The sequence below is a fragment of the Colletotrichum karsti genome (assembly GCF_011947395.1).
Source record: "Colletotrichum karsti strain CkLH20 chromosome Unknown Scaffold39, whole genome shotgun sequence".
In the NCBI taxonomy this organism is placed as follows: domain Eukaryota; kingdom Fungi; phylum Ascomycota; class Sordariomycetes; order Glomerellales; family Glomerellaceae; genus Colletotrichum; species Colletotrichum karsti.
Window position 1 is genome coordinate 240,254 of NW_024065939.1, and position 15,705 is coordinate 255,958.

General features: G+C 52.6%; 1 protein-coding gene across 1 annotated transcript; it reads right to left on the reverse strand.

Annotated features, from left to right (window-relative positions):
* Nucleotides 1-4,286: 4,286 nt before the first annotated feature.
* CkaCkLH20_10300 (uncharacterized protein) lies at nt 4,287-5,703 on the reverse strand (the record flags this gene model as incomplete). The annotated part of the gene is made up of 3 exons (XM_038893014.1): nt 4,287-4,942; nt 5,003-5,437; nt 5,496-5,703. 3 exons carry the CDS (start codon nt 5,701-5,703, stop codon nt 4,287-4,289), a joined length of 1,299 nt encoding a protein of 432 aa, XP_038741669.1.
* Between the last annotated feature and the right edge of the window lie 10,002 nt (nt 5,704-15,705).

Below are 15,705 nucleotides of genomic sequence, written 5' to 3' on the forward strand. Positions count from 1 at the left end.
GATTTCGAGAGTCGCAACAACTAGTTATCGCTGGCATGGGTGCTGAATTTCAGCCACGAAATAGTGTAGCAAACATCGGGACAGCGTGAGAATGAGTTGCGGCGTCCTGCTGTCGTCGAAACTCTCCTGATCAGTTGTGGTAAGTTGGTCAGTGATGAAGCTGACGATGGGTAGTTGCACAGATATTTCGCTAATCGAGGCGACGCGACCCCAGACGCGCCGCCCTTTAGGTACAACCAAATCCAAAGGCGGTTAGCGCTCTCAAAGACCCATTTTTCCCCAACGATGATCCGCAGATTCCTTGCGCCTGCGGACCGCCTTCCGATCTTTTCCATCATTCCCAACTGCCAGACATCGATCTCTCAGGTCATGTTTGCTTTCTACACCAAGGTCTGCAGCATCTGCCTGGGACTAAGCAAGCCAGGCCCGAAAGCTCTTGGAATACCTACGCAAGGTCTCGATATCGTATTTCTAGTGTGCTTGGCAGGTGATTTCTCAATAACATCGTCCTGTTCAATGTCGTCTACACTACGAAACTACGTCACTTCGAGGCTTGCTGCTTCCCAGTCCTTCAGTGCGCAGCCTGATCCTACATGCACAAATTGAGCTAGTCTACCGTTCATTCTGTCCATTCCCGGCGACGATCTATCTCTGCAATATTGGAAAGACGTTGAACAATGCTAATCCTCTGCTTTTCCTCGGCACTTGCAGGATCGGCGGCTGGAAATCTCCCTGCACCATCAGGTGTGCTGAAAAGGAAGCAGTCATCACGAATGCTGCACTTTCTCGGATATCCATCCAATGGCACCAACTTCAGGCAATTTCCCGCAAGGCGGCAAATGACAACAGAGAGGCGTGGTGGGCCAACACCTCCTCGGACCATCTAATTGGAGTATTTACTGGCTTCCCTCAAGGCTCCAGGATACTGAATACAAGTCTTGTCACTGGCACGCGTACGACGCTCTCCACCTACTGTCCAAAGATGCTGGTGCTCGGCCCTTGCTACCACGAGAGATCCGATCTTGGATACCAGGCCATTTGAGACAACTGGATCGGCCGCTCGCATTGCCATCGTCTTATCGACTTCTGAAGATTTCTCGCAGAGGACTCACTCTGTTCATACCACCTAAACATCACTCAAAACGAGCGGCTACAGCGGTGTCTCAGAAATCCCGCTTCATCTCTGGCCTCGTCGGTTTCGTTCCACAGCCATACCTCAATCCTGCACACAGGATAGAGGTCAGCGCAAGGTATTCAAGAGTATCCCAGAGCAGAAAGTGGGCGTACATCAACCGAAAAGGCGCCAAGAAGCTGCCCCCAATATTTCTCGTCGACCTCGAAGCGCCATGTGCAAAGGCTCTGAGGTACTTGTCGCATGTCCGCGTCTCCAAAGAAGAAGGTGGTACAAACATTCAGGCTGGCTTCTCGCTCCGCTTTCTCCGACTCGAACTTCGGTTCCTCCAGCTCCTTCCCTCAGCCCTTCAGCACATCGTCATCCACAAAGCACGGGTGATCCCACAGCCTTACGCGGTGAGATTTGTTCAACGGCGCCGATACCACATGGCATGTGCTAACATAGCGCCTATTCGGCCAATCCGATGCAGGCCAAGGACTAGAGTTTCCTGGTCTCTCAACAAGCTCGCTGACAGAGATCCAACCATCCTCAATTGCACTTTCAACGACCCCAACGCGGCATCCTACGAAGATTAGAACTTGACTATGACATGGAAAAATGAGACATGGGCTTTCGTATGGCCAACGAAGGGCAGAGCTTCGTCCGCTCGACCCCACGCAGTACGCAACTTTGTGACCGCCGCTCTCGCCTATTCGACAAGCCGGCATCATTCACGTCCCGTCGTGTGGAGGATGTCCATCCTGTGAAGCTTCGACATTCTCGAAATTCACAAGGGGGCACCAAAGTGCAACAACATGTCTGGGTTATGATGTAAGCACCCTATGTTTGTAGGCGAGCCTTTCGCTGATATGACTAGGCAACCGGCCGACCTGAAACCCCTGGTTTGCGGCCCGCCAGCCACTTGGAATGGACAGAGACAAATCTAACAGCCGCGGGCCACTCAGCGGATCACGATCCGTATCGCTTTCGAGCGGCAGTAGTCTGGGGTTATCAGGTTCTCCGGATCTCCAGTCGGCTCACCGACGCCAAAGATTGATCATGCCATCTAATTACTCGGGGCTTCGATTCTTTGCCATCTTGGACCTTGATTGGATACATCACGACTTCAATCATTTCGGCCGGCAAGAAAACGGTATGAGGCAGGATACGGAGCTGGACCCGCTCGCTGGTGATGGAAGTGGTGGTCACAAGCCTCCGGAGACAGACCGAGAGCAGCCTGCAGTATCCAGCCAAACAGACCACCATATCATCCCGTCTAATAACATATGAGGTGGGTCCTTCGGCTGCCTTCTCCCGCTGCCTTCTTCGACTCAGAAGCCACTGGAGCGGCCGGCACTTTTGTCCCCTTCTTTCGGGTTTGCTCCTGCCATCAACTCCGAGTCGGCTGTCCAGCTGCCTGAGCTTAATGCTGGGCACGTCGAAAAACACGCCGCAGTAGGTTAGTTGCCCGAGCTGATCACCCCCTTTTCTTGTCCCGGGATTCGGGCGTCCCGCGGTGGCTTCCGTCTACGTCAGGTGGAGAGCTAACCCGGTCGTCGGTGTCAGGTCACTTTGAGTGCTTGATCTCGTCTCTGGGCCAGTCACAGGCCGTCGCCGGCCAAACCTCCGAGAGTCCTGGGATTGGGGTATCATCGACCAAGGTTCGAGGGTGTGTCAGTCCTGCCTATAGTGTCTAAGACACCTGCGAGATCCAACGCACCCGCCGGATCTTGGGGTCGGACGCACCCCTGGCCAAAGCATGTTGTTCCAGAAACATTCGTCGGTGACAGCAGCCTGGATCCATGACGGCAGACATGTGAGGGTGTTCATCACGGAAATACTTCCTCAAAGCGACCCCGACTGTTGCTCTCAGGGGGGGCCAAGACTGGAAGCCGGATGTATGGCTGAGAAATACGAGTTGCGGCTCGGTTGGCCATGTATTCGGTATACAGACGGTGGCGATATAAAGTTGAGGAGATCATGGCCGTAAGTTGGAGCTTCGGAAGCTTTGCTAGGACAGGATCGAGAGCCGAGTCTCTTACGGTAGAGCCGTTGAACTTCCAATTATATTGCACAATCACTTGTTTCCCCAGACCATACAATCTGTTGTTTGCTTTCATCTCCACCTGCTCGACGAATCCCACAAGTCGACTCGAGCAAGGATACGCATAATGTAAGTCGCCTTTTCCGATTTCATTGACATCCAAGATCAAGCGCTAATCGCCGCTTCAGGTCAGACGTCGACTCAGACAATGAAGACAGCAACAGCCTTCCTCCCCACACTACTCAAGAAATGCCTGAGGGTTCTTGGAAGTGTTGCGACTGCGGCGAGACGAACAATAGCGCGCTATGCGGCACCGACTCGGACGGCAACATGAGGTGTAACGGGGGTGCCTGTACACACTCCAAGTGCGATGACTGTACAGATGCCGACTGACGTTCCCTCTTATTCTTGTTTGTCGTCGATAAGGGTGTGGGTTATCATACTCTCCATCTCTCATGAGTGTGCTGCAACTCTGAGTAGTACAGGCTTGCTCAGGGTTTACAGTCGAGAAACTGGATACAGGTTTCTATTGTTTAGTGTCATTGTTGACTGGGCCTCGTCTTGGTCAGTGAGATTGGTTTCTCGGGGGCTTGTGATGGAGACGAAATAACTTGGATGGTCGAGGTACAGAGATGCGACTGTCTACTGCCTAGACATAAGTCGAGAGGAGCTCGTCAACCAAGGCACCGGAAGTTGGTCTCTCAATGGGCTCTGGATTTCGGCGACGGTAACTGGATGATTATCTACAGTCGGTGGATGTACCAGAAGAGCCTATCCAGACCAAGATCTTCAAAGGTGGAAACCTTATTCGAACCACACGTCCCCAGAATTGCTCTCATCTCGGGAATCACTTTGCTCACTCGGCAGTGGACTGTTGCGGCCGCTGTTGTTGCGAATAGTCCTTCGCCCTCCATCAGCACATTGGTCTTGGTCTAGTGTTGGTCACTTGCTGCTAATGATTGCTCTTTACCAAAAGTGATCATTATATATATACTAAAGTAATTATTACTCCAAAGCATGTAGCACGGCAGCTATGCCAGCCTTACCCAAACGACTGCTGGTCCAAATGTGTTCGACCACAACACCTAAACGCCAACCAATGCTTGACTGGGTATCTTTATTATGTGCTCAGTGACCGTCTGCCCGCAATTCTCGCATCTCGATATCGGCCGACGCTTGATTCGGATCCCTTAATCCATGTCGTTCCCTCAATGCGTGCAACACTGGGCCCATCTCGTAGTCACTCTCCATACTGTCATGGATGGCGCAGGGTGATCCACGTATGGGCAGTAGCCAGTCAATCAGGCTGTGCCCCATGACCGACGTCCAATTCCTTCTCCATCCGAGGTCCCAGGGGTTCTCGTCGGGCTCGGTGCTCACAATCGCGAACACTCGGGTAGCCAGGCGATCCCGCGGTGAGCTGCTATCCACCGTTGCGTCTGAAGACGCAGGCACCCCCTGCGGGTACTTTGGCAAAGGGTATGTTACTATCCCGTACCCATTTCCAGGGGCTGTGTCGCTTGGGACTCGAATCGCGAGCTGGTGAACCCAAGACTTCCGAAGCGCATCAATGTTAGTGATGTTGAGGAACAAAAATCTCCACGACGTCGCCGTCATGAGGAACGTGAACAGGCCAAAGAAGCCGGCAATTGCAACGCCAGAGATTGTTCGTCCATCTGCACCGCCGTCCCGTATTTGCTTCTTCAGGCAGTAGGCTGCCGTCGCAAGTGATATTGTGCAGTAGAGAGTGCAGTAGAAGGTGAACTGGGCGAAGAACTTAAAGGCTGCGCATGATTAGCGTCACTGGTTTTCGATCGCCACGAAGGGCAACACTGCAGACTCACACGTCTCAGATACCATGCCGCCGACCCAAGGACAGTAGTGATCCATCTTTCGGACGCACCTCCCGATCTCGCTGGAATGATGAGCGCGATCGGGCTTCCAGTTGCGGCATTCGGAGCACCATTTCGGCCGGCCATCGTTCTCGCAAACAAAAACATCTCTGCTGTAAAACTCCTCCAGGCCGGGACTATCCGGATTCTGGTCCGGTCCAGTAAAATACGGTTGGCTTTCGACATCTCCGTCCTTCCTTCGCTTTCGTTTATGGCTTGACTCTGGGAGTTGCGCTCCGGGCCCTAGCGGTACCAGACCTGGGTCCTCTTTGATCTTGAGAAAGGTTCGGAGGTATGCCGCGATCGTCATCAAGTAGAAGAAGAGGTAGATCGTAATTGTCGCGATGGCGGTGCCATGCTCGTGCCTAGTCCTGTACAGGTATTCGACTGGAGGAAACGGTCAGCGATTGATTGAATGAGCCGAGGGTTCATGGAAGAGACGGACCTCCCAAATAGGCGATGATCACGTAGGTTGCATAACCACTAGTTGCGGTGATGATGGTGGGAATGATCCTCGTCACCCATCGCGACGCGCACTTGGTGCTCGTAGCTGCCGACATCGCAGTTGCACAATCATAGTCGTGCCATGAATGTTTCTTGTCTTCGAGATCCGTCACTAGTAAAGTGTAGAGATGGGATTTCGGTCGTGGCATCGACGGCGGACGAGAAGGCCGCGTCAGGTGAGTGGGTGGGCGAGGCGCAGGACCGCGTTGTCGTCGCTAGAAACGCTTGGCTTGGAGTTGGAACGAATTATTAGTGTTGATTTGGGTTGGAACCTGCCTGACGGGAAGACCGCCGGAAAGACGGCCGGAAGGTGCGTCTGGGCAATGACAAGGGTCCCAGGCCGCGGCTGTAGCGATACGATGGAGTCCTTAATTTCCACAGGGCTTATATGAACAGGGCATGCCGAGGTTCTGTATTTGTACTGCATACGTATCTTCCGCACCTCGGAGTAACAAGAAAAGAGCGCTGCAGAACAATGCAGACCGGGAAGTGGAACAATCTCAGCCCTACAAGCTACGCACGCATGTACTCTGTACGAATGCCATCTACGGTATTGATATGCATGAGGTTCCCTCCGTCCTCCTTCACAGCCTCCAAAACGACGACATCTTGCGACAATAGAGAGAGACAACATTCCCTCCCTTTACTCAGAACCATGACCACCTGTTCATGCGAGTCATCGGTTTCCCCGAAGTTGCCATTTGTCATTGGAGGCCTTTGACCACTACATTTGGTTCTAATAACCTAGATTTCCTCAGTCCGTGACTACAACATGACGCTAGAACTCGGCAACCCCTGAACACATTCATTCGCAGTAATATTGGAAGAGGGACCACGACAAATCACGATCCTTTCTCTACCGAGACAAGCGCGCGCGCGCGTCTAATCATCCAACCTGTGCTTCTCAGCTAATTCTGCTGCCCAGCAACATTGGGCGCTCAGCTGAACGTGGGTCTGTAACTAGCTCTATGAAGCGGCAACCAACGATTTTCCAGATTCCTTCTAGCTGAACGTGATGGAGGATTCCCTCGTGGCGTAAGTTTCAGGCGATGCGTGCCCGAGACCGTATTCGGGCACAATCCACACATTCGATGGAAGCATCAGCCCCTAACGCCCAACGTCTAAGATCTCTCACGCCCGACTGGGCCCAAGTTAAGTGAAAAACATCTTCTTCGCAATGTCACAGTGTTCTCGGCATACCCATAGAACCCATTAACCAGCAACAGGCAGGCATCAGCCATCATCACCCAGTATTCTATAACGCTGAAGAAAACCTGAGGCCAATCCAGTCAGGCAGTCAGACTGAATTTCGTTGTGTGCAAAAAGTACGAGCCACTAGCTGTATCTCGCCACCTCAAGCGTACGTATTCGTTAACCAACAGCTTAGGCTTCTTTTCTTGGCAATGTCATGGTTCATCATCCCAGCCTCCTAACCCCGCGCTTGCTCTTGAAGGATTGGATGTCTCAAGAGTCACAAATCTTATCGACTCCATCGGTCAACACTTCGAGACTAGACGACAGCCTAAACAGGATGGAAAGGGTACCCGAGAGGCTCTTACTGCGGGCTTCCCGAAATTATAGTCTAGTCACAAGCAGCCACACGTCACCGACCTCAGCTCCCACAGTACCGTCGAAAGAACACTTTTGTCCAGCTGATCTCAACTCGAGGACATGAAAGGATCATAAATACACATCCAGGCACTTTGTTGGCCGAGAAGTCATCTCGACCTGTCACCCCCTGTTCGGCTACCTCAAAGAAGATTCAAACCCGTCCTACGAGGCTCTGAAGAATATCCCCTTCTACGTCGGTACTGGGATCAACCCTGGCTTCTTGGCCTGAGGCTGTTGACAACGTGGTGGGTTGTTCAGCCTCATCTTCAACTATAAGAAGGCTTTGACCGCCCCCCTTCTCTTGTTCTTCTCTTCGGATTCACAACCTCTCGACGATACCGCGAAACGGATATGGCGAAACCGATCGACCGACCGACTGACGAACTTAACCGACGAACTCGACCGATGGCCGATTAACTTGAGCAACCTGGATGAGATTTGGGAAGAGGGGGAATAAGAACGCCTTTACCCTAAGTCGTTGCTCTACTATTGATGGTTGATGACGGAGCTATTCCCGATGGTCGATACTCTATGATTTATCGACAATCATCCAAGTTTCACTTGGAGACAGGAAGCGATAATCAGTCAGACTACGAAGGTCGAAACACCCAGCAGGCGTGCTTCTTTCAGCTTCGATTCTTGATGGAAGCCCCCCCTTACCTGCTCCTACGATACCTCTCGACGAGAAGCGAACACAGCACCTTGATACTATTCATGATTGTTCACAACTTCATTCGATAGTGTTCTTCCATTCGTCCGATTAGAAGGCGGCTAAACCCGGACTAAACAGCAATGGAATAACAACAGCTCAACAACAAAAACAACCAACTACCAATCGGGATCACATAACAGCGACCGACACTGACCGAGCAAGGTGTACAAGGTGAAGCAACTGGGCAAAGATCGGCACGTGACAGCTGTACCCATACTGGCTGCAGGGGAAAGAGCTAGGATTACGCCAATTTCGGGGATGACTGCATACCAACATGGACTTGCAGCTCGGGGCCAGAGCCTGCTTGTCTCCTTACCCTAATGTCGGGTAGGGTTACTGTCGCCAGCAAGCCAGCACACAGAAAGCTGTCTCACTCCCGGCACTTCTTTACCCCGAGCAGCCACATCAGTCACTTCAGCTGGTGGGTGGGAGGCCGAAGACGTTGGAACGAGCTTGGGTTGGTGGAAAGTACGAAGACACTGCACGATGACTCGACAGAATCATGGCAGGGCCAACTCGGGGCCCAAGAAGCCAGTTTCCATGCGGCTCTGCTCGCTGGAGGCTCAATTCCCTGCCAGACAAGTCCCACTTGGCTGCCTGCTGGTCGGTGTACGAGACGGATCGAAGGCTAGAGGTCCCGGACGACGTAGTTGGTAACACCGTTGCATTCTGAAAGTACCCGGCAGGAAGTTTACCCGCTGCATTCCGACCAAAAGCGCGCAGAGCCTCATCCCCTCCCTCCCAGCGGGTTTTGCAAAGCCTTGCCGCTCGTAACGCAGAGCAGAGCAGAGAAGAGCAGAGCAGAGCCGCATACCGAGGCCTGGTCTCAAGCCTCATCCGCCCTCATCTTCCCCACGCCCTCGCCCTCGTCTTCGCCCTTATTGCTCCATGTCCAGTCCTTACGAGGTCCCTCATTCGACCGCCCTGAGCCGTACTTTCGGCGAGAACAGTCACCTGCTCCCCATGCCAGGTGGATATTCCTAACTACTTGTCTAAGCTAAACTGTTTCACAGGCGTACGGTACTCACATTCTGCCTAGACGGACCGTAGCATCGCTGTCGAGGACCCTGGCTCCGAGGCGCAACTGCGCGGGCCTCGATGACCGTATTTTATTTGCCAATGGGCGTGAGACGGTTTCCTCCCTCCGGAGGCGCAGACAGCAAGAGCCGGGTCGGACGCGGGGTGTTTTGTTTCGTCTGTCTCGAAGTCGTTTGCCGTCACAACACTGGGGCAGGCGAGACTGCCTCTCCGCAGCAAACGAGACGAGAACGATTCACGAAAGGACCCCGCATCGAAAGACTCATTCACGAGGTATCGGTAAGTCCGTCAGTGGTTGTCGTGCGTGGCTTTGGAAGTCCATTGTCATGGGAATTACATTGCCTTGTCCGTTGGAATTGGCCTCGACTTTCAACGAGTGTTCGAAATGCGCCTCGAGGATGATTCCAACTGTGCTGTTCTCGTTATATAAACTAGACGGCAAGATGGATTCTGGCCTGAAGTTTTCGGACCATCATTCAACATCGTTCTCTACGCACCATACACACCTCTGGCTGTATCTCTCCGCTTCCCAAGTCAAATTTCTTTCAGTAGCAAAAGTTTACTACGCTCATCTTCACAATATTCACAATGGCCGGCGAGACATACGTCTGGACTTGCGTAAGTACTCCAAATTTAACAGCTTTGAATTTGATGTTAACACTCGATAGTGCCAATGCGGCGACTCTGGTATGAACTACTATTCTACACCGGGCTGCCCTACTTGCGGCAACTACAGGTGCGACCATTGCCCTGTTCAGGCGATCAAGGCGAAGAAGCCGAAGAGGAAGTAGAGCAGCAGCGCCTACTTCTTCGAGATGAGAGCGTGCGCGGTTTCCGCGCCGGTGTCATCTCTGGAGAGCAACGAGGGGCCTCTCGAGCGCGGCCGGCTTCTTAGACGAATTGAAGAGCCACGATGCGACTCAACTCTTCACATGCTCGAATACGGGATATGGCGGAACGATTTAGGGGCCAATTGACCTCACTGAGCCAATTGAGACCAGAACCAATGGCTTTTTGCCACTGCGGGGGGTGGGGGGTGTCGGACATTGGGCGATATTGTTCGCGGGATGATATGTGTCGTGCGGGTTCGGGCTTTCTATCATTGGGCGTTTCTTTCTTTTTTGGGGTTTGATATCATTACATGAGTCACTGGGGGATGCAGCGGTGGTGTCCCTTAGTGGACATGTCAGAAACCCAGACTCTTCTTCGACCGTTTTCATTTGTATTTCTCAGTTCTCTCTTGTTGCTCGTCTACTAGGGGTTCTAGATGCGGGACATGGGATAGACTAGATAGATGTCTCGCGACACTTTGAATAGACCACTCTCTTAAGCCACAAACTATCTGTCCTCAAGCCATCCGTGTGACATGACTGGATTCAGCTGCCAGGGGCTGGACGACATCGTTACTCAAGGATTGCTGTGCAGTCAGCTTGGGGTCACGCCAGATTAGGTGCTTGTCTCGGCTGTCTATTCATCCCAGTTTATCCAGATTTTGCATACGAGAGATCTCGTCCTACGTTGCGCGAATCTTACGAGCAGACGCGTGCCCCTTGAGCGTACCTGAAAATCGAGTCTCGTCAACTTTCAAATCTCACACTTCGCCCTGTGGCTTACCGGTACAACAGTCCAGCCACAAGAGAGGTGACGACCAGAAATGACGATGTGTGTGTATATTTGGCCAGCCAAGGCGAGAATGAAGCCTCAACTACGGTATCACGGCAACGAGAATCAGCCGAGCTTTCGGTCGCGACTCGCCCTTCCAACTGATGAAGTTGCTTCATAGCGGCATGTAGGCCGTTGACTCACACCCACCCTAGCCGAAGGTGCATACCGCATGCAACCCAAGAACTCCGGGTCCTAGAAGGTCCACGCCTCCGTGTCGTCCAGCCCACTACACGCTGGAAGTTGTATCAAATGACAATTGGCCAGATGTGAGGTTCTTTTTAGACAGTGCAACATGGGATGGGTGAGTGTGTAGGTGATGGTGCATGGGTGTGGAGCCATGGTATCGGTATCTGCATGCACCATGAGAAACGGCTGCCAGGCACCCGGAACAAAACAAAACAAAATGGCACAAAAAAGACCCTTGCGTAAAAGTTCCTACCGACGGCAGAAGGGCCCCTCGGCGCCGTGACAAGTACGGAATATGGGGCTGCCCCCGAAGCTGACGCCGGGGCTCGCACGGCACTGCCCCCCGCCTTGCCTACACCAAAATGCCGAAAAAAACATCAAAAGCACCACCTCCTAAAATTGGCCCTCATCACGAAGACAGTACCACAACGAAACAAGACAATGATGTCAACAGAGGGGCATTGTTCAAGTCTGGAAATGTTTGGAAGTGGGAGTTGTGTAATTCTTCACCACTCAAGCGCACTTGCGCAGAAACCAAACTACGTCGGTGACTGGATACCGGAGACCGCTCCGCCACGTCTAGACAATGTTCCTCACACTCCACAAGCCCCTTCACGATGGAATTGCGAATTGGGAAGGTTTTTGTCCACCGAAAGCGCGCAACGGGGCGTTTTCGTGGTCTCTCTTGCGCGCTTTCGAGGTTGAGCAACATGTCGTCTTGCTGGTTCAGGCGTTCTCGTGGTCGTCTTCAATTTTGCTTATAAGAAACGCTTCCATCTCGTCCAAGACAGCATACTCATCGGACTCTACATTCTCACCATCAAGAACAACCACTGCCTTCAACAGTTTAACACAAAGAAGCATCCCTCCTTACCTTCATCGGTTCAAACTCTCCACTGCCCCAAAGCACAAAGCAATCTCGCAATCATGCCTTCCAAGCCCACCATGACCTACATCTGGGTCTGGTACTGCAGCAACTGCAGCACCGGCCCTCTGAACATCTCCACGGACGCGGCTTGTCCTTACTGCCAGCACTGGAGGTGCAACAGCTGCAGCACGACGCAGATCGCCACGCCCGCTGGCCGCTAGAGAGGGCATCCCCTTTCCGCCAAACAAACCCTCTGCCGATCTCCGAGCGAGAGAGCCAAGATCTGTACGGCAGAGGTACTCCCCACGCCCGGTTTCCGGTCCCGCCTCCTTCCATTCTCGCACAGCGGACCGGAAATCACAAAGAAGACAAGCCTCGGCTCGTGATCGAGACAGTACCGCCTCTCGATCTCGGCAAAGAAGCCATTACGCCAATACTGTAACGGCGCGTAGGTGGATACGCAAACACCACGCGTCGGCATTACATCAAGAGCTAGCTATCCGCCACCGGACAGTTCGCAGGGGATGAAAACACGCAAGGACGCTTAGATACACGATAAGAACAACAGGACTGGTTAGACACGGTTGTATGATAGATACCCCCCTTAGAACAGAGCGATTTCCCTCTTTCTCAAGCTTTCCTTCTCTTCACGCCACGCGCTTCAACTTTCCTTGAGTGGTTCGGAATTAGATAGAACATGATAGAGCATAGACAGGTGCTTTTCGAGAGAGCGTACACAATAAACAACATCAAAAACAACCAGTTACAATTTCAATGGCTTGTGACGACATCGTGGCTCAGTAAAGCATTGCCTTCCATCTCGCCTTGTCAGAAGAACACACTGTGAAGACCAAATCCAAATCCTCAAGCATTGCCTCCCGTTCGGCCTCGTCGAAAGGATGTACGTAGCAGACAATTGGCCTCAATATCGTACTTGACCTGATGACGTACCGGGATACAATGGAAATCTTGACGAAATGACATGGCGGTGTCAACCCAGCGAGGCAAAATTGCAAAAAAGAAAAGAAAAACCAGAGGATCATTGAAATTGTCCAGCGCGTTTGCGCGCAAGATGAGGAGCAGAAGCGTCTCGTGCTCGGTGAGGACTGGACGGAGTGGAGTCCAACTAACAACACTGCCTCACCACTTTTGTCAAATGCCCTCACAAAGCCCTGTTTTGGCAATGTGATTCTGGCAAAATCGCAAACTCGCAAGACGACGAATTGCTCACCGAACATGCGCGCAAACTTGCAATTGTCGTGGGATATCCGCTGCGCCTGTTCCCAGGCGTTCTTGTCTCGAGGTCGGGGATGGCGCAAGAGCTACCTCGTCCGCTGGGCTTCTCAGACTTCTGGAGAAAGATATAACACCATCGACCTCGCAGTCTTCATTCCGCTTTTCATTGCATCGGACATCAAGCACTCAAACACTCAGAGAACATAGACATCAAGTCGAGATAACACTTCATCTCTCCAGAGAACCTCTTTCAAACATCTTCAACATGGGGAAAACCAAGACCATCAGCATCAAAGTGTGGTACTGCGTACGCATCACCTAACCTGGATCACCATTCCGTGCCATCTTACTAACTTGGCTCACAGAGCAACTGCGCCAATGGCCCTCACAACTACAAACTCATCGACTACTGCACCCACTGCAACCACATGCGCTGTGGCAGCTGCAGCGTGACACATATCGTGTCCCAGGACCGCTGAGCGCTCAACTACGACGCCTCATCGAAGGAACACGACAAGATTCGGCCCGGCTGCGATAGGGGGCGGCGGCGGCGGCGCAGCCAGCCCCTGGAAAGCCGGCGAGCCGGGACACCGAGCCGACAAGGGGAGCATCGATTGTCTGAGGTCCGAATCGTGGATTCAGCCCATCGCCTTCTGCTCCCAGTTTGCAACCGGGAACGCGCAGGACGCGAACCCACGTGAGATGGCATGGAAACGACGAATGGCAACAAGGCAGGCAAAGGAAACAAGGTACAGCAACAGAGCTAGGGAAGCAAACAGGACAAAGCTCAGCCACCGGGGGGAAAAAGGAACGGAATTCATGACGACCCCATACCCTTCACTCGCGATTGGCTTTTGATTTTTGGGATAGTTTAGACTGGATAGGATAGACCCGCTCAGGCAGGCACGAGACGGACAAAACGGAAATGGCATTTGTGTTTTTTTGAGAACCTGAGGCTTCGGTGACTCGAAATCGTGAACAAACTGTGGCTCATTCGGCTGGGCGTGATGCGCAGCAGACTGGAACTTGGAATTGAAGTTGTTCGGCCAGAACGCGCGCGCGGGACGGGAACTAGAGGACCCCACTTCGTGCCAGAGCTGTTGCGCGCTCGCGCAAATGCCCCACCGGAAAATGCGCAGATGGGTAGTAAATTGGAAAATGACGTAGTAATTCCATATGAGTCCTCATTTGGATCATATGTTTGTCTGTGGGCGGGTGTTGAGGTTGACAGTTGTGTAAGCAGTGAGAGAGAAGCGACATGAGTTGATGTTTGGGGGAGGTGCAAGAAACCCCGAATGGAGGGGGCTCTTTGGAGGTACCTTACGTAAGGTAGCTAGTTGAGCCGCACGATCGACCACGGCCAGCCAGGCCCCGTCGCTGATTAGTCAATGTTCCCCCACCTTTGAGGAGCTAGCTCCCCACATGGTACTTATCGTAAGGTACCCTTACCCGAGTGTCCGACCGAGTGCTTCGGTGTGGTTTAGGTATTTTTACCTTCATCATCAACCACCAACAAAACACCCTGCTTCAACGGCTTTCTCTATTTACACCGCGCTATCTGACCTTACTTCAACCTTCCTGACCGACACATATCCATGCAGAGCTCCACCCCGCCGTCGCCCGACGATACTGAAAAAGCTCCGACCTCCAGACACCGAGAGACAAACCAACAGTCGTGACTGGCCCCCTAATCGACTACTGTCGCGTGCCAACCAACCAATTATCCCACGCGAGCATGGATTAAGGTATTCAAGTCAACAACACCACCAATCAACGACACACCTAGCGATTGGAAGCTTGCTCCAACGGCAAACCAAAAGCACCTGGGTAATAAGCACGCACCTAGAGGCCCTAGACTCACTCAATCAGCACTTAAAAAGCTAGGTCAACAAGGCAGACAGACAACTAGAGGCAACCCCGAGCCTCATTCTCATGTAATCATACACTTCCATCAAACCAACAAAGACAACACAAAACACAGAAGCTCCAACTGCCCAGAACACACACGTGCTCTCTGGATGCCATCGCAGCGCGACGAGGCGAGCGAGGTGAGGTACGGTACCTTAACCCAGATCCAACCCGCAGCATCGCCGTCTCACCTGACGAGCACACCCTTTCAAAAAGGAGGGATACTCAGCCACCACAAGCCGCAGACCAGCACAGAAACAAATGGCCTCGATTCAAAAACCCAAACTGAAAAAATAAAACAGCAGGCGAGCAAGGTCGGCTTCTCTCACCTCAGCATCACAACTATCGCGCGCGGTGTGTGCCTGACCGATAAAAGTACCTCTTGCAATTCTCGGTCAGTTGAGTGGCTGTCAGCTACGGCTTACCCAACCAATTGAAGCCTCACCCAGCACCAGCAAGGCAGAAAAATCACACCTAATCCCGCCTCATCGTCATTTCCGGCTCGGTGAACAATGACGATGCGGGACGGCCAGCAAACACAACCCGGCCGGATGACTCTCACATTCAACGCATTTCATCTCGTCATTAAACATGTGCTTTGTGTATTCAGAGCGACGGCGATGACCATGACAGGACCCTTCTGCCGATCGGGAAATGATGCAGTTGAAATATGCCCGGAACTGCTGCCTCTGCTGCCGCCGCAGGAAAATGAAAATAGTAGCAAAGAAAGCAAGCCCCGGCACTGGCAAAGGGGCCCAGTACGTATGCAGCGAGATAGAGAAAATGCCTGGCCCCAACGCGCGACGCCTGCGATGACACCTTCGCCTGCATCCGCCTGCCGTCCCCCATCATCAGCCTTTCTTCGTCGTCGGACCCAAGCCCGTCCATCCAAATAATATACAAGTCCGTCCCGTTTCGCCTGTTGAG